The sequence below is a fragment of the Onychostruthus taczanowskii genome, unplaced genomic scaffold, assembly GCF_017590055.1.
Source record: "Onychostruthus taczanowskii isolate IOZ18803 unplaced genomic scaffold, ASM1759005v1 scaffold9, whole genome shotgun sequence".
Lineage (NCBI taxonomy): Eukaryota > Metazoa > Chordata > Aves > Passeriformes > Passeridae > Onychostruthus > Onychostruthus taczanowskii.
In genome coordinates this window covers 12,043,464-12,069,628 of record NW_024506993.1, presented here as the reverse complement: position 1 = coordinate 12,069,628, position 26,165 = coordinate 12,043,464, and the positions used below count along the sequence as shown (strand labels likewise).

Sequence of the window (26,165 nt, the reverse complement as noted above, 5' to 3'; positions counted from 1 at the left end):
TCTTGCTTACAAAGCTTTGAGCGTGACTGGCTGTTGGTGATGTAGCCAGGTTTTCTGTAGACAAACTGTAGGTGCCTGTGGGGTTTTCTTGCTTTTTGTGTATCCTCTGACAGTACTGTGGGTCCTGTTCTAGAGTACCCATGCATGGGGAGGAGTGCACCATGGTAGTGATGGTGGGTGGAAGCAGATGGGGTGGGTAGCTGCAATCAACTTGGATGTGGCAAGAAAAACGGAATTGGATATACCAAATGTGTCCCTGCTGGAGGAAGGAAATGCTGTGTGGCTGAGTGTTAACTGCTGTGGGAAGACTCAAAACCAAAATATATGTAGAAAAGGCTAGGGGAAGGCACCACCTACCCTTGTTAGGAGATCTGAGCAGTGTGATACAGCTTTCACAGTATGGCACTGCTTAGCTTGCTGCAGACTGAATTCCTGCTAATTGTCAGAAGTGGTGGGGGAACAGTGTGTTTAGGTGGTGTTTGGAGGATTATAAGAGTAGCAGTTTCATGAAGACTGTGTCTGTGAAACTTGTGCTAGCTGCTTCTGTATCTTTTCTCGATTGCTGTACTTGTCTGTGTGCGTGGTAAAAGTGGATACTCACCTGACCCTCTTGCAATCCCCCACTGGGTGGGGTGAGTGGAGCTACCCTTGCTCTTCCTGGGAACTTGACCTCAGGTTCAGAGTTGAGTCAACTGAGATCTGAGGTTCTGTGCAATGGGCTAAGCAAGCTCTGCCTGTTCATTTGGATTTGTGCAATGAAACTCTAGTGAGTTTTTCCCCCTAGGTTCTGCTTCTGGGGACTTGGTGCAGATTTTCTTTCCCCACAAGGCAAAAGTTTGTGTAGTTGCACTCCTGCTTGTTTGTGTTCCTCCTAAGGAAGAACTCGTGCTCTGTAATCTATTAGGGAGGACTTTCTTCTAGGTCATCATTAGGAGATAAATTCCAGTTCTGTACTCAAAAGCCTTGCAATAAGTGTATGCTGTATCTTAACCAGATAGTTCTTTGGACTCTGATGTGGTCTCTAACCCGTCTGTCAGCCTCCCTTGGCTCTCTGTCCCTCCTGCAGCTAACCTTGAATTTTTAAGATGCCTGCATAATATCTGGTACATCACAGTGAGGATTGGATATGCTGTGGTGGGCTTTGAGTTCACCTCATGGATTGCAAATCCTTGTGTAAGCACTATTCTGCTGTAAGCAGTTGAAGTCTAACATCCACAGTGAGATGTATGCTATGTCTAGTTCCTTCTGTGCTTGTTACATGGCAACTGGGATACAACCACTGCAAAAATAAACTGGATTTTTTGTGTCAGTGAATACAAGCTAGGCCACTTCAAACAGCAGCCAAGTGAAGCTTTGTCCAAGTTCCTGGGGAAGCAAGAGTTGCCTGGCACATCCTCCCTTGTGGTAAGGCAGCAGCAGACACTGCCCTGGGCTGCCTGGGAGTGGGCAGAGGGTGGAGTAGCTGAATCTCCCCTGGTGTGATGGGTTGAAGTTCTTTGAACCTCCTGCTGATACTGCTCTTGAAAGAAAACAGCCATGTCTCTCAAGTGTCTGAGAAGAATGGCCACACAAGCAGCTGCACTGTCTGGTTACTAGTGGGATGCTTCCTCTGAGTCAGGTGATGGCCCATTGCTGTTCCTTACAACCTAAAGTAAAACAACTAAACTAATGGGAAGGAACCAGTAAATACAGAAGGCAGTCTCTTACTTTAAAGCATAAATTCAGCAGATACTTCAGAGTTAATTTGTCTGGGTGACTGAAATATAGCAAGTTTTACTGATCAGGCTGGTGAGTTGGTAGTGGCAGAGCTTTGACCATCCAGGCTGTGGCCTTTATTGCAAAGGGACAAGCTGTTTTCATCTAACAGCAGCAGCAGGTTGCATGAACTCTCCTGCCAGCGTTACCCAGTAACAGCACAAAAACGACTGTGGGTGCAATGACATCATGGGCTGTGGCTCCTTCTCCCTTGCTTCAGGCCATGCTGTAAATCATGACGCATTTATTTGTCAGAGCATTGAATTACTCTGGCATGAGCTGGCCAGGCTGCGTGGCAGCAACGTTCCCAAATGATGGCTCCTCTGAGGGCAGGGTGGGCACAGACTGCCATGCAGACACTCAGCCTGCCTGCTGAGAGGGGCAAATTGGGCAATGGCTGTTGCAGCACATCCCACTGTCACATTGCTGCGGTTGATTCTGGCATGGTGTGGGTGCTGTGCTGAGCAGAGCCTGTCAGCTGCCCTCTGCTCTCCCTGTGCTGCTGGGGTGGCTCTTGCTGCATCCTGCTTGCCAGGGTGGGGTGCAGACATTTGCAACAGCTGGCCACAGCCTCTGCATGGCTGCTCTGCTGCAGAGCAGCAGCTGAAAGCACTGGAGGCAACTGCTGCTCCACGGCTGATGTGCTTCCACCCACTTTTTCTGCTGAAACTTGTGTGATGAGCTCTGGGCTGAGCTATTAAATGCTGCTCTGAAATGCCAACTCCTATCTTTTGCATTGGTGCTGTGAGTAGGTCTGGCCCTGGGGGCTGCCCCAGCCTGACCTGGGAGTAGGAAGCTGGTGGCTGCTCTCCTCTGCACCTCAGAGCCCATGGCGATTTTGGGCTACCCTGTGTGCTTGTGGCTGCCTACTGGTTTTGATTAGTCTGTGGCCTCTCTTGTAAGGAGACAATGTATTCTGTATTTCTGAGCCTATATAAAATGCACTGTCGTAGTTGGTGGGCCCAAAATGAGCAAGTGGTGAGCTATGCTATGTACACTATGTTGTGTCTGCTCTGGGGCCCTGCAGCAGAAGGCACAGCATACAGAGCTGTGCTGAGCAAACACCCATGATATGTGCATTTGAAGGTTATTCAAACACAGAAGAGGAAATACTGTTCCCCTCGGCGAGATACTAACTTGCTCTATCTGTGTTTCTTTTAATTGGTGTAATTAACTGTTTTGCATTCCCTTTTCTCACAACAACCTTGCAGTAGTAGGTGCAGCAGTTTTAGTGGACTTTCCATAGGCAAATACTGGCAAGCCAGGTCTTGAAACTAGTTTAAGTCTCAGTGCTAAAACACTGATTGGTACATCTTGGAAGTGAGCTTTAGCTTTGCACAGATCCTCCCTTTGCTATAAGGTGAGTGATAGGAGCAGGTTTCTCTAGTCTCAGACTACAGGAGCAAAGAACCTGAGCTGGGGTATATGTGCAGGGTCCTGCATTTGTCTTTGATGCATCTTCCACACTGGGAACTGACAGTGTAATAAATACACCTTGTATCTGTCATGGTGTGAGACACAAATCTTGGATTTATCTCTCTGCTTTTGATCCTTGCTACAGAACAGGAAATGCTGGCTTGCTAAACAAAATTGGTGTCTAACTGTCATCTTGATGGTGCAAGGTATCACATGTTGCCTCACCATCACAGCTAGACAGTGAATTTCTGTAGGGTTTCTCTGCAAAATTAGAAGTAATTCTGCTTGTTGGTATCCCAAATAATCTGAAGTCCAGGCATCTTTGAGCCTCCTTGAGCACCTGGATGTTGCTGAAGGGCTGCTGTTTGCTGATATCACTCTAGTTGCAGTGGCTCTCTGAGCAGTTGTCACTTCCTCAGACACGGTTTGTTATCAAATTCCCTTGTGTGGGACAAGCTGATGTCTGAGCAGACTTAAAATACCATCTGTGGGAAGACTTGGGATGTTAGTCGTGTTGTTTCAGTTTTGTTCCGGCTGTTGATTACCACTGTGGTTGCATGCAAATATCCTATAGCTCATGTAACCGCTAGAACAAGATCAATGATCTAATTAAAAGTCAAATAGAAACAGCTTTAGTTGTCTCTGGGGATTATTTCTTTTAGCAACTCCTTTAGGCGTGTAGTAAAAATGCAGCCATGAAGAAGCAGAAAATCTAGGCTGGTGGCTGCAAGGAAAATTTGTGGTGATGTTTAAAAGGGCAGTGACTTCTGGTGCCACAGCTGGAGCTCACCAGTGCTGGACACTGCTACTGTCAGTAGTCAGGACTAAGACATGGAGGCTTTTAAACTACGACTGGAGGACCCTCTATAGTGGTGCCACTCTCAGTACTTTGTGATCATGTGTTTCTGTGCTATTTAGTGCTGACTTATGTAAGTTTGATGCTCTTAACAGAGGATGCAGCATATGTGCTGGACAACAGTGGCATTGAACCTGGGTGGCCAAAGCGAGGAAGGTAACTTGCCACAGCCCAATATAGCTGCTTTGGAGAAGACCCCAGCTTGCAGAGGTTGCTGCATGTTGATAAACCAGCTCCTGTACTAGTAGTACTTCTCTGGCCTAACCTGAGTGCTGAGCAGGAGCAGGGATTGCCAGATCAATCAAGGTGCCAGTGACCAAGTGAATTGTCTACTTGGTGGGAGGCCACAAAGTCAGGTAAACAAGGAGTGCCTGCAGATCCCCAAGCTGCAGTGTGCCTGCAGTTCCCAGGTGGCCAGTTATGTTTTTTGTGTCCAAAAAACATAGAAGGGTCTGAGATAGTCTTCTAATGGTCCGGGTTCTCTCCGAATACATGAGTGAAGAAACTGATTGCATTCAGCTCACAGCCACTGTACAGCAGGGTGGATCAGCACTGCCCTTGGTGCTGTCACACTGGATTAGTGAGCATTGCTGAGCATGCTAATGACTTGCAGACATCTGCAGCTATAGGGATAGAAGCATGTGCTACTCCTGGACAAGGGTATTACAAAGACCTTGTCCCACAGAATTAACTGCACTGCTGTTGGGATTCTCACTGGAGTATGTCCCAATCTACTGCTTTCTTGAAAGAGGCAGTTTGGAGCTGCTCTGCGAGGGTTGTGTCATGGAGAAGGTTTGCTTTGCTGTGAAAGTACTATTAGCAGCAGACTTGAGTGAGGAGCTGCTAGTTCAGGTCCTGTAAACAGTGGAGATATCTGGGATTTCCTGGGTGGAAAGCTCTGCTGACTGACTCTTGACTCAAACAGGGAAGCCCTCTGAAGTTAGTGGCATAAAGCCCTACTTCAACACTTCAAATTTTGCTGTGGTTTTGTAGCCTAGCTCTGAGTTCGGTGTGTGGGTGAAGAAATATTTCTTCTGATATAGATAAATGTGAATAAAACTATGTCCCTCTGAAAGGTTTTAATTGCAAAGAGAAAAAAATGAGCTGCTTCACACATAGTGCTGCAGCTATTGGTTGAAAGCATTGCCTAAGGCAGAGGAAGTGCAAATATTTAAATTAACCAGCTTTATTGCTTAAACGTAGGCTTTAACAAGCTGCAGAATATTTCTTATTCTACCTGTAAGAAAAGTAACTCAGACTCCTGAAGCAGTACCTGGTTAGCAGCAGTATTTAAGCTCAAATGTAGAAGCTGAAAGAAGCAGCCCAGACTTCCTCTGGGACTAAGACAAACACCTGTGGGGCTCTTGTTGTGGCTGGATGGAGGTAACAGTATGCCAGTAAACATTTTTCATGGTGAAATGGAGAAATTGCTAAAAAACAGTGTTGTCTAACCCTCCATCAAACCTGGTAGGTAGCTGGAAGAGGTATGGGAGATCAGACAGAGCAATGTAGCTTGTGAAGTTACTGCAACTATTCATTCCAGCTCTAGAAAAATTGCCTCTAGAGCCAGTGCTCTACATTTTTAGTGTTGTGTTAAAAATGTGAAATACAATAGGCTTGAAAATGTGAAGAATGTGAGACTGCAGATTAAAAATGGGATTATGCAGCTGGTGAGGATTTGGGTAATTGCCTGCACCCTTCTTGGTCAGCATGTGTGTGATGGAGTGCTGTCCCTGAAGACTAGGGAGAGATCTGCAAGCTTGTGAAGTTTGGAAAGACTTTAGTTGGAGAATTTGAAGAGCAGCCTCTGGAGAGGAAAGGTAGTACCTCTCTGAGCACTGGCTAGTTTGGAAGCTCTGTTAGCAGCCAGAGCCTGTTACGGTTGAGCAGCTCCTGACCAAGCTGGATTAGGCTGGTGGTGTCAGATGAGCAGACCTGTCTCTGTGTTTGGCTAGGAGAGTGACAGAATGGCCCCTGAGCAGAACCCTGGCATGGCACAGCACCCATGGCACAGGAGGGCAGTTCTGGGGCCTGGGGCTGGCGAGCCCACGGCAGCTGGGGTGAGATGGGGACTTGGACTGTTCGGGGCCGTGCAAACCCACACATTTGAAGCAAAGCTTTGCTGTGCAGGGAGTGAGTTTGAGTGGGAGGTGTGGGTGTATGGTTTGCATGAGCGGGTGCCGCACAGCTGGGACTAATGTGTGCTCAAGCTGTGCCATTAGTCCCAGATGGTCCTCTTTAAGGTGCTTGGAGACCACCCGTGCACACTGTGCCTCTGCAGATTCAGCACCGTGTTCCCAGTCATGAAAGCTCCTCTCAAAAGAGGTCTGTCTGATAGTGGCTGCCACAGTTGGATGAATTATCTGGGCCTCAAGCCAAGCGTCTATTCCTTATGTTAGCGGCTTGTAGCTGAGACTGTATAAACACAGCGCTGTCGTGTGTGGGGTGTTAAACACACAGGGCTCAAATCCACACGGTGCAGGGGCGAGCCTTGTGTGATGTGCAAATGCAGGTGTGTTTATGGCTGTGTTGCACAAGCATACAGAAATGTGTTCGAGCTTCATTGTTTCCCCAGAAAGAGGGGAGAGCATTTTTCCTTCAAGATACAAGTACACAATATTGTTTACTTAAGAATTGGAATTTCAGGAAGAAAGCACTCCCATTCCTTCTTGAGGTGAACTAGTCATGGTTTCCAGTGGAGGTGGAAGGTAGGTGTCTGTATGTGAAAGCTCATGGGGAATTAAATCTAGCTGGTTTACGCACAGAAGCTTGAAGACACCTTCATAATGGTCATGGAAGAGCAGCAGTGCTTTCCAGGCCATGCGTGTGTTTGTAGTGACTGTGTCCTGCACATCCTTGCTCAGTGTGCAGCTGCAAAAAGGCAGGAGGGTGTTCAGCCATCCATTACGTATAATGGTTACTGGGGAAGACAGGTGACATCTCTCCAAATGTCACCCCCTCCACCTTCCTTCTTCTGGTTTTGTGCTGAGCATGACACCATATAGACACCATATAGTATGGGGTATCCTTTGAGTCACTGGGGATCTGCTGTCCTCTCCCAATTTCTTGTGCATCCTCAGCCAACTCACTGGTGGGGTGAGAGACAGAAAATGCCTTGATTTTATGTAAGCACTGCTCAGCAGTAACAAAAACATCCTTGTGTTATCAGCATGGTTTTCAGCACAAATCCAAAACCCAGCCCCATTTCTGCTACTGTGAAGAAAATTCACTCTATCCCAGCCAAACTGAGCAGAGCATGTTAAAATTAATTACCTTGCCTGTTGCTTCTCCGGGAAATGGCTGGACAGTGGTAGCTGGAATAACTGTCATTAAGCTGCAGAGGGCTGCAGAACATCTGCAGGATGGTACCTGGGCTTATATGCTTCAAAACAAGCCTGCATAGGAGCAGTGCTGTTAGATGCTCAGAATCAGAGATGATCAAAACTGAGAAAAACCACAAATCTTTTGTAAAGCTAAAGTAACTGGTAGGTTACTTTCTGATGTGTTACTTACCCCAAACCACAAAATGTGCTCCAGTCCTCAGTACTTTGGTGTTGCAGTGCAAAGTGGAGATGGGTTGAGCTGTGCAGGGCTGCATGAATGGGGATTTCCTTTGAACAGCCCTGTGCACAGTGAATCACAGTCAGTGTAGCAATTCTGGTTTCAGATGGAAAAATTGAATCTTGGTGTATGTTGTGGCCAAGGATTTCCCCAAACAGTAATCAGTTCTGATAATTTCAAATGTGTTGGTTTTGGCTTCACAAAGTCCATTCCTTGCAGCTTTTGTGCCTGGCGTCTGTTACACAGGAGATGTTAGACAGCCCTATCTGAATAGGCTCATTTATCTCGGCAAGATTTTACATGCTGTTTCATATAACTATCGTGACCTACCCCCAGTGTGAATAAACACATTGTTAGTAGCACAGAGGTCACTTTGGTGCCTGGAAATCTCTGCATTATTATATTGCTTCTTTGGTCTTGCTGAGGCATCTTTTTTTTTTTGTAGCCCTGTCTTCCAGTTCTTTCATCTCTAGTGCCTGAGGTTAGACCTTCCTGCGCTGAAGATTGGTAGCATTCATTTAGTAACGTGAGATACAGGACAGCAATAACACCTTGTCACCTAATGCCTCTGCCAGCCCTTGGGAGGGAGGTCTCTGCAAGAGTTAGACAGGTTTTTGACCTTGATGAGACCTGTGAGATTTAGGATTACCTTCATCCTGCAGAGATGGTTACAGCACTCTTAGGCTTCAGAGACAGTTTGTAGCTTTGTTGTGTCACTTGTACTATTCTGGCATTACAGTTGTTTTTTTCAGTTCAGCCTTTCTGGTTGAGGCTTGGCTTTCTAGTTGTGTATGCACAAACTGTGTTGTGAGGACCTGCTTTTTTTGTTTGCACATGTGAATGAAACAACCTTGAGTTGATCAGACTCCTAGAGAAGTGTTTCTTGTGAGGTGTAGACAATTATACACTTGACTAAAATTTTAATGTCCTGCTTAAACTGAAACTCCTTTCCTGTGAATTGGCTAGCGGTGTTGCTGACTCAGGTGTGGCTGTCTGCTCTGATGGGAAGGTGAAGCCTTCCTGTGCCCTGGCAGTAAATGTATTGACTCCTGGGGAGCACAGACTGGGTGTAGGATCATTCCCTTTCATCTCCTGTCTCATGACTGGAGGAGGGAGGTGTAGTTTGTGTCGTGTCACTTGGTTTCTAAAGTTTCTCAGCCTCAGCCAAGTGTTTCTCAGCAGAGTGTGATGAAGGCAGGAGGATGCCTTCTTCCCCCTCCCTCCATCATTTAGCAGAAATCCAATTCTGGCATGTTCACTCCCCACTGCGGGGACTTTCCTTCTCGAGTTATTCCTGGATGATTAATTAGCACTTGGACGCCTTGTGTTGTGCTGTTCCCATGGCTTCTTGGAGCTTCTCTCCACCCGCCTCTGAACCTGGGGCTGAGTGTCCATGTGGGTGCTATCCTGAAGCCCTTCTCTACAGCCCCATCCCGTGCTGCCAGGTGCTGTCCGGGGGCTTTCCCAATCCACCTGCTGTGTGTGAGGTTGATGCAGTCAGTCTTGGCATGCTGCCGGGAGCCCATGGGGAGCAGAATTGTCCCATGCAGGCTTGGGCTCCCTTTGCGTAGTGAAGCATGAAGGCTGGCTGCTCTGCCACCCGGCTTCCACTCATTCCTCCCTGGAAACGTGGATCTTTGCCGTCGAAGGGGTTGAATGTCACCTGCCAGCTCGGTGCAGGATGCCGGCGCTGTCTGTCCCCAGCACAGGCGTGTGGGAGCCGCGGTGTCCCGGCCACTCCTGGGGCCGGTAGCAGCACCGGAGGGGCGTAGGGATGAGCTCAGCAGCGGGGAATGTGCTTCGCTGGTGCAGGGGCCGTGCTCACAGGACCCATTGTGGGGTGGTTTTGGCAGTGGTGCCGTGGGCGGTGTCGTGCTGTGGCAGGCCCAGAGCCCGCTGTGCCGCTGCCCATGTGTGGGGCGGGAGCTGCAGGTGGGGCACGGGGGTTCCAGGATTGGGAAAACCCCCTGGTGATGCCTCCTGTGCCCCGGCCGCCGGTGCTCGGCTGTGCTGGTTCTCGAGGTGAGCCGGGGTTTTGGGGTTAGTGTGGCGCTGGCACTCTGCCCCCGCCAGCCTGGCGAGGGGCTCGCTGGCAGCGGACAAAGCAGCACTCATGGCACTATAGAAAGTGCCATGCTGCTCCATAAAGGCAGAACATTCAGATGCCTTCCTTTCTTTCCCCCGCCCCAAAAGGATCTCAGATAATGGGCACAGCATTCCTGTATGCTGTTCAGCTCCGTATCTGTGCTGCAGTCCTGCAGCTGTGAGTGGGGACCTGCTTGGCCTGGAGCAACCTGGTCTGAAATAGCCACTGTGAATGGCAGCCCTTATTGTTCTGTATTGCATCCTTGCTCACTGCTAATCCCGTCCCAGCAGCATGCCAGCAAGGGTTGGATGTGCACTAACACCTGTCTGCAGCTCTTCCTGGATGTAAGAGTAATGTGTTTACCTTCTCATATCCTAACTTGGGATATGGCACTTAAGGCATCAGAAACCTAGGTGTGTTCAGACTGAAAGTATTAAGGAATTTGATCATAAGCCACCCACAGTTTGACTATTTTCCCCAGCCACCTTAAAAATTCCTAATTTTGAAATTCTTGACTTCTCCTTCAAGCCCCCTTGGGTGATTTCAGTTTCTGTTGGAAAAGCTGGGTTGGTTTCTGTTGCTGTTATACTGCTGGCTTAAACTTGCTTTGTGTTATGCCTTTCTCTTCTGGATGTGAGACATGAGTGGTCTCTGGATACCTATTAAGAAGTTGGGCAGAGTTATTTTAATCTGTACTTTGCTCCTGAGAGCTCCATTGGTTTGATTATTTTTATTCTTTACTGTATTAAAAGTCCGTGTGAATTTTTTTTGCCAAACTTACACTAAAAGGACTGGATTTGAACTTATTTTTTCAGTTGCCAGCTCCACCTCATGAGATCCTTTCTAGAGGCCCAACATGCACCAATAGGCAGTACAGGGTGATGTATGCAACAGTGACCTGAAGTTCTGACGCAATTGGTTTCAAATCCAGTTGAAGTAAACACTGTTTTAATAGTTTAAGACTCTCTGAAGTGTAATGTTTAATATGTCAAAGATTTGTCTCACAAAGGAATCTTACTACTTTATTTTTTTTTAATAACCAGTCACTCTGGTAATCGTAGAAGAAAATGGTTTCTGCCCCTTGCAAAAAAAAAAAAAAAACCCCTACCTTCTTTTCCATCCTCCTGCTCATGTCTAGATCACCACTCAGTTACTGTTCTTACAACCCTTCAGTGAAAAGTCATTCCTCCTCTGGAAAACCTACCTTGTAAAAAGCTTAGTGGATCTCTGAGTGTACATGGCGTATCACTTAGACTTCCTGAAAATACACTTCCTCAGGTGGTGAAATCCCTGAGGCTCATTAGTGAAGCTGAGGAGTGGCCGTGCCTTGGCAGGGTCTGGATGCTCAGCTGAGAGCTAGTGAGCTGAAAGCCCAGGGAGACTCAGGTAAGCTGGTTGCTGAGGATCTGCTGTCCTGGGGGTCACGGCACCGCCTGCAAATGCTGCTGAGAAGCAGAGGTGCAGTGGGACGGGAGCACGTGGCAGTAGGAGGCTGGCAGCTCACAGCTGGGTATCCACAGAACCGGCCGAGTTCAGGCGCTCTGTGCAGTAGGCACAGCCTGTGCCTCCGTGCGGTGAGTGGCTGCGCGCGGCAGGGCACAAGCCGTGTGCTGGCCCCGAGGAGCTGGGATGTGGACCTGGGCTTAAGGGACACCGGAGGAAATGGTTGCAGTATGTTCTCAAAGCACAGAGGAACCCCTGTAATTGATTTAAAGACATATTATCCCTACAGAGGATGTCGCTAATGTCTTTAGCAGACACAGTAAGCCTGTGAACACATACTGTATGCTTCAGCAAAGAATTTCCTTGGGCAGCTTGCTCAGCTCCATCTCATCTGCATACTTCTGTTTGGCATGTGGCTCCGCTCAGTGTGGTGTTTTCTTTGTTCCAGAAGATTAAGCCCTAATCATTGCTTAATTTTTCTGTCCCAGAGTTGCTATAGCTATTTAACAATAGGTGAGACTAACTGGAGATGGGGAAATGCTCAGACACTTAAAGACACTAAGATCTAAAATTCCTACAGTCTCTTCATTACTGATCCATAAGTGATATGAACTTTTAGTGTGCTATACAAAACTCCTTCCATGCATGGAAATAAAGAGTAAGGTCTGTTGCTGAGACTTCTCCTTTGTTTTATATTGAGAACCATGTATTTGACTTCTCCCTACATATAATGCATAGAACAAAAGTTTAAATATGGAAGACATAAAAAATGAAGAGGAAGACCACCTTTTAGAGAAGGTGGATGCAAAGATAAATGCTGGTTGTGGTTTAACTCGTCCGTGTGAAAATCAACAGCATTCTGAGATGGCTCTATGAGATAGTAAACAAGCTGTGTTGACTGCAGCCTCAGCCATGAAACTACTAAAAAAAAAATAACACTACTCAAAAGCTGCTTTTTCAGCCCTTAATTTGTTTTGCAATACTTCCACAGTCTGTATGACTAGCTTGATTTAGTAAGGAAGCTGTCTGCTTTGGTAGCTTGCTTCCACTAATTGTCCAGCAGAGAATGACTTGCAGCTCTGCTGTAGGGCAGAGTTCAAGGAACATTGCTGCAGTTTAGGTAGTACTTATGCTTAATCTGAATGCAGAACAGACTTGCACATGAGCAGAAGATACTAGTCACAAACTTGTTTATAATGCTTTTTTGTTGGTTTTTTTTTTCCCCCCTAAATTGTAGAATTATAGACCTAATAAAGGTCATATTGTTCAAGCCGTGTGTTCCAAGTAGAATTTAGGGAGTTCTTTTGGAGTAGATAAATGTGCAGGCTTCCACCCAGTGCCAGGTTTCAGTTCTGGCACTGGCTCCTGGGGCAGCTATAAGCAGAAATGCAGAGGACCAAGCATTTGCAGGTTTCTACTTGGTAGGTTGAGTTGGGAAGCTTTTTGTGGCCCAAGCCATAAAAATGAAACACATTTGTCTCAAAATGATCACATTGCCGACTCAGACTAGGCACACTGCTAGCTGAAGCCCTGGCACTTGGATGTCTTTCCTTTTGCTTTGAGGAGTGTGATTTTAGCAGTCCAAGTGTAACATATCGTATTAGTATTTTAGTATAGAGCAACAGTTATAAATCAGTTTCAGCAGTTGAAAATTGGTTCCTTTTCAAGACTGAGACTGGTGGTATGTACTGCTGGCCTATGGAATTGCCATAATCCATTTTTTGGGCTGGTTGCCACTTAGTTAATAGGATAATAAAAGTGGAAGAATTACAATCTAGACTCAGAGGTGTGATGGAAGCAAATGAGCTCTGGTTCAGCCTGTTTTCCTGTTCACCCTACTAGGCAGCCACTTAATAGCTGACTAGGAAGCAGGATACTTCTACATAAAACTTAATGTTGTAGGCTATATATAGGTGCCTTTTTTTTTTTTTTTTTTAAGAAAGAGTGTGCTTGCTTATTCAATACTGTTGTTGATTCTGCAGAAGAGCTTAAGTCTGGCTGGCAGGTTTTCTCCAGCAGTCAGCATGTATGTCATGTTGAGATGCACCCTGACAGCAGTGGGCTGACAGCAGCTCCTGCCTGCCTGCAGCTGAGTGGGGGCTGCATCTTGCTGATGGCTGCTGCTATTTTGTTGATATTGGATTGTCATCGGGTACTTCTAGAGGAGGAAAGCAAGTTGGAGATGGAGAGTTGAAGTTAAAATGTGTGTTGAACAGTGTAGGTGAGAAGGAAGGTTTGTGTTAAATCTGAACTTAAACGTTTCTGTGGTTTTTGCTTCTTGCTGTTTTAGGACAGCATGTCTAGCCATAAGAACTTGCAGACTGTCTGAAAGTGGTCACATTACAGCATTCAAAATTTTGGAGTCCACAGCAAGAGTGGCAGGAGAACTTGCATATCACACCCACAAATTCTTAGTTCTAATAAAAATAAAAAAATCCCAAACCCACCAAAACCCTCTTTCCAAACCCTTCATCCATTGGCTCTTCTAGATGGCATCTATAAAGTTGCCAGTTTCCAGTTGAGCTAAAGTCCTCCCAAATATTAGTGTTGAAGCAAGAGGGAGGGCCTGTGGCATGGATTCCTGCTGCATGCCTGGGCTTCCCATAAAAATGTGCCCTTTGAAAGTAGAAGTCCAGTGACTGTCAGCAAGTATGAGTCAGCTGTGCAGGAACTTTGATCTCCCAAGCACACATCTTCTACTGGAAACCAGGGAACATTGCTCTCTGACACACCTGTAAGGGCATCTTGCAGATGTTAACATAAGCACTGTGACATGAATAAAGCAAGTTATGCAGATGACTGCTTTTTTTTTTTTTTTGTTACATTAAAGCTGTCTGCAATGATGCTGTATAGAGTTCTTTCAGCCCTGCTAAATGATCTTGGCAGATGAGATCCAGCAGCTCGCTCCCTCCAAGCCACAGGAAGGCAGGGACCTGTGGCTGTCTCCTGCATGGAGAGGGCTCCTTTAATCTGCGGAAACGTGGCTGGTGTTATGGAGTAAACATGCTCTCACAGCTGAAGGCAGGCAATTTGTTTCTGTCCACCTAACTCCTTGAAGCTGAAAGCCAAATGCAGCTGGGGCTGGTGGAGATGAATTGTCAAGGGGCCAGGCTTTTTGGTTCAGAAGCACTGACACAAGTGTGCATCTCTATATTGTAAATTTACTATGAGCTTCAGTGGAGCAATTGAGAAACATGACTTTAAAGGTTCTGTAAAGCACTGACTGTGTGAGTAATAAGTATGCCTAAAAGTAATTTTTGTTATAGGAAAGCAGTGGTGGAAGTCTGCTGTTTATGTAATCTGTTTTCCAGCCTGAGATGGCCAGAAAGTGTCTTGAAGCAGACTAGGGAATAGAGGGAATTCAGTGGCAAGCCAGCTGAGCTGGGGTACAAGCAGGGTCTGCAGTAACGATTGTTGGTGCTTAAGTGTCATTGGAATATATTATTTTTTCCACTATCCCTACACCTTGGCAGTATTATACTTAACAGTGTGCACTCGGAGCTGGTGGGGGATGCTTGTAAATTTGGTTGTACTAAGTGTTCACAGGGCCAGCTCTGTGCTCCCTGTACAGGACCTGAATGGATGCATATCTTAATGCCCAAGATGCACTGAATGTCTTTAATCAATTAATGAGAAAGGCAGCACTAAAGCAGAGGCTCTTCTGGTGAGGCTGAGTGCTCAGGTGGAGCTGAGCTTTACAGCAGTGCATGGAAGCTAAGCCTGTTATGAGCTGGACTTTAGTCTTGAATGTGGAGGGTTCTATTATATAGTGATAGATTGTGAGCCGGTGCTGGGAGTGGGGTGCCTGTGAGAAGGGCACACGGGCAGCTCTACTGGGTGCTGATAAGGTCTCCTGTCCTGCCCAGGAGTTCTTCTCCCTGCCTACTTCCCACCCCAAATGAAAGCAGACAAGCCCTCCTTCTTAGCTTGGAAAAAATTACATCATGAGATCCCTATGCCTGTCAGGAAGCTGGGAGGCTGTGAGGGCTTGCTAACTTGCTAACAAAGTGCAGTCGTGGCAATGGCACCAACCCCAGAGAGGAAGAGCTGTCCTGTTCCTGTGATGATCTTTTCCTGTCTTCAGGGCAGCAGCCCTGTGCCCAGCCTTCCTGAGGCTGGAGAGATGGGATATTCTTGCTCTTGCTGTGAAGCCTGTACGGGCTGTTTTTCCCCAGGTCAAGAACACAGCCCAGCTGTGCCTTTGGAGAGGGCAGTGGAGTGCTGGGGGAAGCTCTGAAGATGCAGCTGGGTGCTGCAGTAACCACAGTGCAACCACATATAGACGTTATTTATGTGCTATAAATATAAAATGAGCCATTCTTTATCTCAAGTAATGTGTGTATAGCATTGTACTCAAGGTGGTTCTGTCCTGCTGGCATTCCTCCCTGGAAATGCTGGATAGTTTTCTGAAATGAGCTTGCTTGTAGCATGCTAAATCATTGCTATGTCCCTCTAGTAAAAATGCCAATGTCAATGTAAATCTGAAATGAAGCTTGGAGGCATTTTTGCAGCAGAGATGGGCTGGCCATTGGTGTGCTCCAGCACCACAGTGTGACCTGGTAGTTGTGCCATGGAGCGGGATGAAGGAGCTGCTGGCACAGGGGGAGGGAAGGCTCTGACCTGTTTGTAGCTCAGCTGGAAAGAGGACAGAAACGGGTAACAGTAGGGCCTGTTTAGTTGTTGCTAGGAGACCCACTGTTTATGTGATGTAGACTTTTACCTTGGAACCTGTAATTAAAACCCAGTAGGGCTTAATCACCCCATAGCTATCTATTGTGTATCTTGGACTGGATGTGTAATAGCAGTGAGCAGTCAAGTGGCAGACGCATATCGTAATCCTGTAAGATTAGTCGAAAATGATGTTAAAAAATCCCATACAAATAAATCTGAGTAGAAACCAGACACTAACTAGCGAGAAAGTCCAAATGCCTTTCAAGGTCTTAAGTTACACCATTATCTGTTTAGGACATGCTGCTCTATTGTGAAACCATGTAAATATTAACTGCTTTGCCTGAGCATTGGGTTAAAGGGTGATTACTATTCTTGGTCACTAGTCTGTATAAACACTTGTTTTGAAAGTTAGTAGATCTTTTTGCATTGATAAGATGGTGCTGGATTGCTGCTGTGGTCTCTGCAGCTGAACAGGAGCAGGTAAAAGGCATGTCCAGTGGGTATTGGGCACACACACTCTGGATGTGAACTGGAGAATGCAATCCAGTTACAGAACACTTTTACTTTGTTAGCTAGGACTCTAAAAGATTTCTGTACAATCATTCTGGTGGCATGAAAGGGAGTTTACACAGCTGTAATTTTCTTTACTCCAGCATATGCTGCAGGAACTGGAGAATAGACAGAAGTTTCCAGGTCACTTGTAACTTCTGTTGACTGAAAAGGGATTTCAGTAACAGTTTGCACTGGAAATGGAGGAAAGAACCAAAAAATGCTGTGCCGTAACATTCTGCTGGGAATTAGAGGAATTGTCAGGCTGAGAGCATCCTGAAACATTGCAGAAGAGCTCTGATTTGTGTGAGCTTGAAAAAACTGGAGCTCTTAGCAGTGTAATACAGTCTGAGTGACAACTACAAGCTCAGAAGGAGGGAGGTGTGAGAAACGAAGCCCATGCCTCAAAATTTCAAGAGTTTCATAAGGGACAAATCAATAAAGCAAAAGTAACAGTGCTGATTGTAACAGGGCATCCAGTCTGTCACTCAATGGAGCTGAAGTAACTTGCACGTGAATTCGTGGAACTGTAGTGGTCGCTTCACAAAGCCAAACTGATGCAGAAAGGCATCCTGCCCCTGCAGACTTTGCTTATGAAATCTGATCTTGATACCCAGCAGCCTTAAACTTAGCTCCATAGTGTGTCTTAAAGCAGAACAGCAGCATAGCCACTCTGGTGATAAATTTTTCTTAAGCCGAAGCATGATATGGAAAAGCCAAAGCTGGCTCTTCTTTTCTGTAGCTCTGAATTTGTGGAGTGAAGGGATGATGTCTTGTGTGATGGTGCAAAGGATTGTCCAGGGACTTCCACTGCCCACTTTGCTGATCGTACACAGGTCTTGTTATATCCAGTACAGACCAATTCCAAACTCTGTATTTGCTTGTCTTCACTACATAGCAGCACTTTATTTTATTCCCTACCATTTTTAAGGCAAATTATTGATGTGTGTGGGAGATATGTTTCTGTATATAAATGCTGTTTCCTAAATGATGCTTTTATCTATGCCCTGGAGTGTATCATGCCTATTGGGATGCTGGTTTTGTGACCTCCATCACATGTTGTTTGGCCTTTTTCATAAGATACAAATGCCATTACAAAATATGAGGTGGTACTTATCCAAATGAAAATACTAGAGAGCTTAAACTGCCACTTCTCCAAAGCTAAGATCATAAAGCTGGAGGGCAAGTGACAACTGGAGAGCGCTGAGTCCTTTGACTCCTCTATTTTTGTCCTGTCTAATGCGTCCTGTGAGGAGTGGTGTCTCTACCTGAGCAAATGCCTGCAAGTGACCTGGGTCAGTTTTCTTGTCCTTGATGCCTGCATGAGTGCAGGCACACTGTTCTAAAAACACACCTCTTTTCTTTAGAATGGCAGGTAATCCGTTGCATGCATTTTGTCTTCCAGATAGTAAAGCCATAGTTGATGGAAACCTGAAGCTGATCCTTGGCCTGATATGGACCCTTATCCTTCACTACTCCATTTCTATGCCAGTGTGGGAGGATGAAGGTGATGATGATGCAAAGAAGCAGACCCCTAAGCAGAGGCTGCTGGGCTGGATCCAGAACAAAATTCCTTACTTGCCAATCACAAACTTCAATCAGAACTGGCAGGATGGCAAAGCACTGGGTGCTCTTGTTGACAGCTGTGCTCCAGGTAAGTCCTCTGTTCTGATAGCCAGTGTTTTCCTTGCTTGTTGTCCTTGTGGCTGCCTTCCTATGGGAGGAGATCTTCACTGCTGAGCTTGAGACTGGAATGAAGCTTTCAAGAAAACCAAAAGAGTCCAAAGAGACCAGGTGCAGGAAGCAGCAAGTTGTAAACTTCTTGGCCAAGAGAAATTCTGGCCTGTAGCAGAATGTGTGATTGCATTATGGGAGGCGCCACCTCTAAGCTTTGTATTGGTTGCAAGGGACAAAGGCACAAATGCTGGCTCCTAAATGGAAGAAAGGATTGTTCCCACGGCAAGTGCCAACAACCTTTCAGCTTCAGGGTGCAGTGGGAGACTTCATGTGTTCTCCTGAAGTAGGTTTGCAGAGGGAGCACCAAGCAGTCAGAAGCTGCACACTAACTGAAACTTCAGTGTTTAGCAAGCTGAGACTGAGCTGCTTAAGGCAAATAATTTGATGTAGTGTGAAAAAGGCAAATTTTCCTTACTTTTTTATAAAACAGCCTTGCTAGTGGGATTATAGGTGCTCATCTAATGCAATCTTCTGTGGCAAGAGGTTGGAATTTTTTTTACCAAATATGCTGCAAGAGAACCAGTGAAACACAAAGGATGGTAGATGTATTTGTGCTAAATTTAGAGTGGTACCTTGCACAAGCTACCCAGAGAGATGGTAGATGTTCCATCCTGGGAAACATTCAAGGTCAGGTTGCACAGAGCTCTGTTGAAGATGTCACTGCTTATTGCACAGGGAGTCAGTCTAGATGACTTTTAAAGATTCCTTCCAGCCTAAACCATTCTATGACTCTACACTGATTGTTGCCTTAGAGTTGTTTCAGTAAGCAGATGTGCTTGTCTTGTTTTGGCTACTTCTGCAAAGCTCTGAATGCCTTTCTGCAGAGCAGTGTAAGGAGTTTATACTTGGTTTCTTCAGCTAGGGAAGCACCTTGGCAGATAATGCACAACAATTGAAATGTACTTGCAGGTTTGTGCCCTGACTGGGAGACCTGGGACCCAAAGAAGCCCGTGGACAACGCTCGGGAAGCCATGCAGCAGGCAGATGACTGGCTGGGTGTGCCGCAGGTAAGGCCACCAACCTTGGGCTGCCCAGGGGAGCACAGTGGCCAGCTTTGGTCTTGTGACTAGCTGGAGTTTAAATTGAGGAAAGCAGATGAAGCTGCTTGGATGCTTTGAAAAGTTACTCTTAACTCATGTAGAGTTGCCTGAGAAAGGGTGCACTGTAATGAAACACACTGTTACGTTTCAGAGCTCTGGCTGTATTTGTGTAGGTGTCTCTGCTGAAGACAGCTGCTATTGCAGCATGTAAGGTAGGAGGAAAGGGCCTGTATGGTGGTGCCTAACATGTTAGTCCATGGAGTGATTTTTTTTTCCTGCACTGAATTCCACAGAAGAAAAACTTACTGGCTTAGGAAATCACCTGCAATGATAATGGTCAAACAGAGAGCAAAGTATTTAAACTGGATTATCTTCATGCTGATAAAGTTGGACAGAATTCCAGAAGTCTCTGAAGCAGCTTGTATTGTGGAAGCAGGAGTCACAAGTTTTACTTTGCAAGCCTTGCAGTTCAGAGCTGTTGTATACAGGATTATGAATTACTAACTTTTTCAGTGTCAATTATCCCCATGTCACTTTTCAAGGGGAACATAACTGCTGTTGTCTTGCCTTGGTACCATTAAGCTAGTTGGAGTCTCCTGAGAACCCCTAGTAATCAAGGCACAAAAAGCCCCCAAACCACACTGGGACAATAATGAGCTTCTTGATTTTCTTGCCTAATAAATGATGTTGTGTGTATCAAAGGGAAAATAAGTGAAAGAAATCCCATTAGCATGTGGGAGTTTTGAAATCTAAGTCTGTGTCATAGTTCTGTTTCTGTGTTGACCTGCGGTAACCAGGCACTGGTACAATGTGCTTAATTGCTCTGTCTTTCAGGTTATTACCCCTGAAGAAATTATCCACCCTGATGTGGATGAGCACTCTGTGATGACTTACCTGTCCCAGTTCCCCAAAGCCAAGCTGAAACCAGGAGCTCCTTTGAAACCCAAACTGAATCCAAAGAAAGCGAGGGCTTATGGCAGAGGTAAGGGCTTGGTGAGCTGAAGCTGCACAGAGCAGTAACTCTTCAGAAAGCTGGGTGGGGTTTTCTGCTTATGTTGAACTTCAGACCTACTGTAACTAACTGACTTCAAAGTTTCACTTGTATACTCTTGGTGTGGTGCCTGGTTTCAGAAATACATGGATATAGTCCAGAAGGCACTCCTAGTTCTAACATGTAAATTTCCCAGTCTAAACCTGTTCTGCAAGCTGCCAGCCTCCCATCCACAGCTGGAAGAAGTAGCATGATATGGAGGTAAAACAGCCTTGGCGTGGAATTCAGGCCAGCAGTATTGCTGCTGATGGATGATGATCTAGCACTGAATGCTTCTTGTGATAAAGCACTCCTTAAAACCTCATCACCTCACTGTCTCTCTGGCAGGCTCTCTGTAGAGACAGTTTTCCATTTCCCAGGCTTGATGCGTGTTAGAGTGGGGTAATTCTAAATTACTTACTTGAATTGATTGAGAGTGTTGAATACTTTGCACATGTACAAATATGGGTTGGTAGCCCTTGAGACATTAAATAGTGCTGAGCCTTAGTTAGAAAGGCTGTGTTTACTCATTGGAAGGACTGTAGGCTGAATTTGCTGATTGTCCATAGATGCTTATGCAACTGTAGATCTATGTAGGCATTCTTATTTTTAACTGACCTTTTAAATTGATAATTTCATATAACTATTGATCAGGTTCTATTTTAGATTGGTTCACAGTCACAACTGAATAAGTAGCAGATTTTTACCTTTAATATGGTTGGCATTTTGGAAGACATCTCTTCAGCATTACATTTGGCTCTCCATTACACTTTTTTTTTTTTTCCCCCACATCTCTGTGCTGCTGTTGGTCCTTCAAGATTTTTAGGATGAGTGTGTTTCAGAATTGGGTGTACAAGAGTGAAATTGAAAGAAACAAAACTTTCCTTATTTTTTTTTCTGGTTGTCTTATTTACCTGGGGTTTTTTAAACTTGATTTTCCGTTGAAACATAACTAGTGGACTGAAGGGACATGGACTTCATTTATGCACTTAAGAGCAGTTGCTACAGTCAGAGTGGGTTTAGCACCTATGCAACTTGGGATTTATGTCCTTTGTTGGTGCCTTCCACGGCAAACCACAATACACAGACACATTTTTCAGGGCCCAGATGTGTAAACGACTGATCAGCCTGCCTCAGTCTGTCTTAGTCATGTTTTTATTCATTCAAAAACTGGAATTACTTTGTCTGCTTTCATGTGTCTCTGGAGCCTTTGTAATGAAAATTACTTTAGAGTGATTGGCTCTTCTTGAAAGATTGATGTTTTCATTAAGTTAATTGCCAAAACAGAGTCACTAAATACACTAATTGATAATTCTGACTGCAAAGATATGTCAGAACTGGAAGGTGACTCTGGCAGCAAGGAGCTCAGTCGTTGACTGGGCAGGGTCTTTTGGACAGGTGAGAAACAGGTTTTATGCTTCCAGAAGAAGATGACTGTCCAGTGCAAAGTGGGTCAATCTTAGGTCTTTTTATTATCCTTTTTCATGTAAGCTATTCATAACTTCCCAACAAGAGTCCTAGCTGTAGCACTGTGGGGGTTTGTGCCAAGGATAGCCATGTGTAGAGCTGGTGTGAAATGAGCCTGCAGAGGGGATGTACAGAGTTGTGTAGGAGATCAGTGGTGGACTAGGCATTTTCATTTAACCATCCAAAGCAGGCCACTGATAAGATAGTAAAATCTAGAAGATGAAGTCTAGGCTAAGAAAGTGCTGTAGCTAATGGTGTCCTGGGTGAAATTGTCTTCAGAGGAGGGTAATCAATCCTTCTTATGCTTGCAGAAGGTGTGATACTTAACTTGAATGCCATATCCTAAATGCTTGTGGGATGGACTGGAGAGACACAGCGCAAATACATAGCAGTTTCAGCTAGATGATAATCTAGGGCTTAGTTTAAAAGAATGAATATGTCAATTGTTAACACCTTATCAGAATGCTCAGATTTCCTAGCAAAAACATGGTCTTCCTTGCATTACTCTCAAGTTACTGTTTTCTGAAGATAAACAAGTTCAGGAATTCTGTTGTTCACAACCACTTCCTTTATAATCTATCAGACGTTGCACTTTCCACTAATTGTGCTATGGAGCTGTAGTGCCCACGGTTCTGTGAATCAGCCTTGGACGGAAGGGTATGGATGTGTTTGGGCTAGTCTGGAATCAGCAACTTTGGGAAGTTCTTCCACCCACTCAGTCTGACACCACCATGATAGATGTCATGACCTGGGACTGTGTACAGGGAGATGATGAAACCCTGCTGGTAAATGCATGCTGTAGCAGGCCCTGTGCTGGGGAATAAGGAAACTGATTAAAAGTTAAGTGGAAACCACACCGAGTAGCAAGATTTTTACTGTTTTAAGAGGTTCCTGCATGCCATTTGTACAGTGGACACTCTGGCCAGTTAGTCTGAGCAGATTTCAAAGGATAGTAAATCTGAGCAATACCTGCACTGCTGAATTTTGAAAATGGAGTGAGATGGGGCAGTATAGGTAAAAATTGTCTTGCTTAAAGTAAGTCTTTTACTCTTGGCTCTAGAATAATGCCTTCACCTAAAGGCTTCCCAGAATTTCTCTCCTGCTTCTCTAGTCACCCATCTTGTGTTGCAGCAGCTGTGTGACAAGAGCAGCTCCTAAAGAGCAGCTAATGCACATTTCCCACTTGCTGTAAACATCAGCCCTGCACTTACCAGCAGGGTGACCCTCAGTACCTGTCAGGGTAACTGGTTTTCACCTGAATCCAGATAGCAGCTGGGTTCATGACTTGGTCAGAGATTTTAAGATGAGTTGAGTGCTGATGATTCAACCAATTTTTAAAAATACTTGTATTGTAAGAGAAGGCCTTACTGTGAGCATCATGCTGTGGGCAGCGGGTAAAGACATGATGTGCAGAAGTCTGGGGAAACTGATTCTGATGGCTTGCAAGGGAGAATGGGTTGGACAGCCTTTGGATAGCCTCCAAACTGTCTTCCAGGTTTTGTGGCAACAGCTAATGTGCTGTTCTGTATCTGTCTCACAGGGATTGAGCCTCATGGGAACATGGTGAAGCAGCCTGCCATCTTCACAGTGGACACCATCAGTGCTGGGCAGGGTGACCTGATGGTCTTCATAGAAGATCCAGAAGGAAACAGAGAGGAGGTATGTACGTTGAATGTCTTGTATGGAAAAGTCAAATTGGTCTGAACGCTGTAGTTTTTGCGGTAACCTTCATCTTTCACAAGTGAGTTCTTAACAAATAAGTAATCTAAAAAGAAATTGCAAAATACCGTTTATCTAAAGTGCAAGAAGCCTCAAGCTTTTCTTCATAATTGCCTTGAAAAACAGTCACTACCTGCAACTAAGCAACACAGCTCCAGTGTCCAGTAGTTGCAGAGCTTTAGCTTGACTGGCCAAGTACACTCTGACCTGCTTTTAGATAACATACATCAGTAAATCACTGTCTGCATTTACTCATTCTGCAAGAATGGCTAAAGCAACTATTTAGATGCCATGAATCATTTTGAGTTAAAATGCTGGTTTTAATGTTTATAGAAACTTCTCATCCAAGTGTTCCACTTGATCATGTTACAGCATTCCAGAAAAATACAGCTGTACATCAGACTTACTGTCTTCTCATTTTTGGCCTGCCTCAATAGAGCAATTAACAGCAAAGGAAAGGGCTGGGTTGGGGAGAAGGTAGCTTGCTTCCTCTCTTGCAAAGACAAAACCAATGGGATTTTTTCTGTGTGAGAAGAGGGGATAGCAAGGGTCCCTGCTCTCACAGCAACAAGTGTCTAACAGTGCTGACTCTGGAAACAGATTGCAGTATCAGTAAAGAGTTCAGCTGGCATGCATAGGCACAGCTTCATGATGGATGTGTTTTCTCTCCTAGGCGAAGATAACACCGTCCAGTGACAAAAACAAGACCTACTCAGTACAGTATGTTCCAAGGGTTACTGGACCTCACAAGGTGGGTTTTGTGTCAATAACCAGTATTCTCTTGCTAGACACTCTGCTCTGCTGGTTGTTAACATCAGCCCCTGAGGGCTCCCTGTTCACTGATGGGTAAGAGCCACCTCAGGAATCGTGAAGAAAAGTTAAATTGATGTGGTCTTAGTTTTCCATCTGGCTTTTGGGCTGCTCCCTTTGCAAGGGGGAAAGAAGTGTGTGTTGGGAAAAACTGCATTTGTGTTTGGGTATCAAGTGCTATAGCTGGACCACCTTGTGCAACTCACAAAGCCAGTTTTATGGGTTGTCACAAGAGATGCAGAAGAAAACAGCAGGTTGTTTCTGTGAGGTATGCTGATGGTACTGTACACTGTAAGGATTTTGCAGAGAAGGATTTCCCTCCCTTTGTCCTTGGATGCCCATAGTCACAGGTTTATGATGGGTGATCCTGTTGCTTTGACACTTCCTAGGGTGACTGGTCCCCACAGCCAGCCTGAAAAGATAAAATGCAAGTTCTGCTGCCACTTTATTGCTGGATGGAGATCCACCTTACATTGGCACATCCTGATTCAAGCTTCCATGCTGGTGTGCCTGACTCTGTAATCAATAGAACTTTAAGAAGGTGGCCAGCAGTTAGCATGAATGTGATGAGGGTTGTGGGATGGATGGTCCCTCACCTCTGAGGAAAAGAGTCTTTGTGTTAGGAGTGCAGGTGCTTGACCCTGTGCTTGGCTTTATGGTGGTGATCTGAGCTCTGCCTCTACCTGATAGGTCCAAGCTGATGCTGTCTGTCCCTAGGTTTCAGTCCTGTTTGCTGGGCAGCACATCTCGAAGAGCCCATTTGAAGTGAATGTTGACAAAGCCCAGGGAGATGCAAGCAAAGTGACAGCAAAGGGACCAGGACTGGAGGCAGCAGGGAACATTGCCAATAAATCTACCTACTTTGACCTCTACACAGCAGGTAAGCAGGATGAATGATGATGGAAATCCTGCAGTGTCCTCAAATGTGAGAACCTAAGGCCTTGGAAAAAAAAAAAACAAAAAAAAAAAAACCTGTAAGATGGATGAGGATTTGTAGCTCCATCAAACTCACTGGTGAAACAACAGCCGGGCTGCTCAGAAGGCTTCAGCTGCGTATGAAATACTTGAAGTGCAGAGCTGAGCTGGGACAAGAGGGTGCTAAGCCTGACCCAGAAATTTGCCATGAATTTGCTGGATGGCAGCAGTCAAGTTCCTGGCTGGTTTCTTTCCCCAGCTCATTTTAAACAGGAATGTGACACGTTGAACATAAATGTGAAGGATAAACTGTGAGCCAACTGTAAACGTGTAGTGTGTTCTATATTTAGCTCTACAGAAAGAACCTGCTGCAGTGCTACTTTGAGTTCATACTTCAATGATGAACTGGTTTCAACCTCTATTGTAATTATTAGAGGGTTACTATCTTCATTAGGGCATCTCCATCACATTATTTGTTACCTGCTATTAGACCAATGCTGTAGCCTAGAGGAATGAGTCAATAAGATGCTACAAATGTTAATTCATTTAGAACAATGTGAAACTACTTAGGGCAGTTACTTGTAGCGTTTAAACACCAAAATATGCTGCGTAGCGTATTTGAAATTGCCTTCTGCCTGAGGGAGCTTAGGAATAAAATTAAATGTGGTTATAGTAAGGCAAGTATTATGTTCAGCCTCTAATTGGGAGAGGGAGTGGTCTGAATCATGTAAAGACATGTCTGGCCTCTGAAAGTGTATAGAAAACTGTTTTTGTTGGATGATGAGTTGAATAAGATGTGAGAGGAGCAGGTGTCTGAACAAAAGTGAATATATATAGTCCAGCAGAGAGGATCCTTGTCAGACCAGCATTCATTTGTCCAATCTCTTAATCTAAACCACTTCAAAGCTTGAGAGATGGAACTGACTGGTAAAGCTGTGGGCTGATCTGCGATAGAGGTGCTACAGGGTGGTGTCCGTAGGGTAACCAGGATGTATGTATATTCAGTACTATGTTGTGAAACCCTGTGGCTGGAGCAGCAGAGCCCCTGTCAGTTTGGCTTCCTGGAATGCCACCATGCTGTCTTGCCCACTCCCTGCTCAAATGTTTGAT

At 45.3% G+C, this 26,165-nt stretch overlaps 1 protein-coding gene across 4 annotated transcripts in view; it reads left to right on the top strand.

The window, feature by feature from the left end:
- FLNB (filamin B) overlaps positions 1–26,165 on the top strand; it is an 88,508-nt gene that overhangs the window by 23,518 nt on the left and 38,825 nt on the right. For all 4 annotated transcript variants that reach the window (XM_041425483.1, XM_041425484.1, XM_041425481.1 and 1 more), the window contains 6 exons: positions 17,743–17,991; positions 18,984–19,081; positions 19,949–20,096; positions 23,152–23,270; positions 24,004–24,081; positions 24,858–25,020. In XM_041425483.1, the coding sequence (XP_041281417.1) occupies positions 17,743–17,991; positions 18,984–19,081; positions 19,949–20,096; positions 23,152–23,270; positions 24,004–24,081; positions 24,858–25,020 (855 nt within the window). The remainder of the gene's footprint in view (positions 1–17,742; positions 17,992–18,983; positions 19,082–19,948; positions 20,097–23,151; positions 23,271–24,003; positions 24,082–24,857; positions 25,021–26,165) is intronic.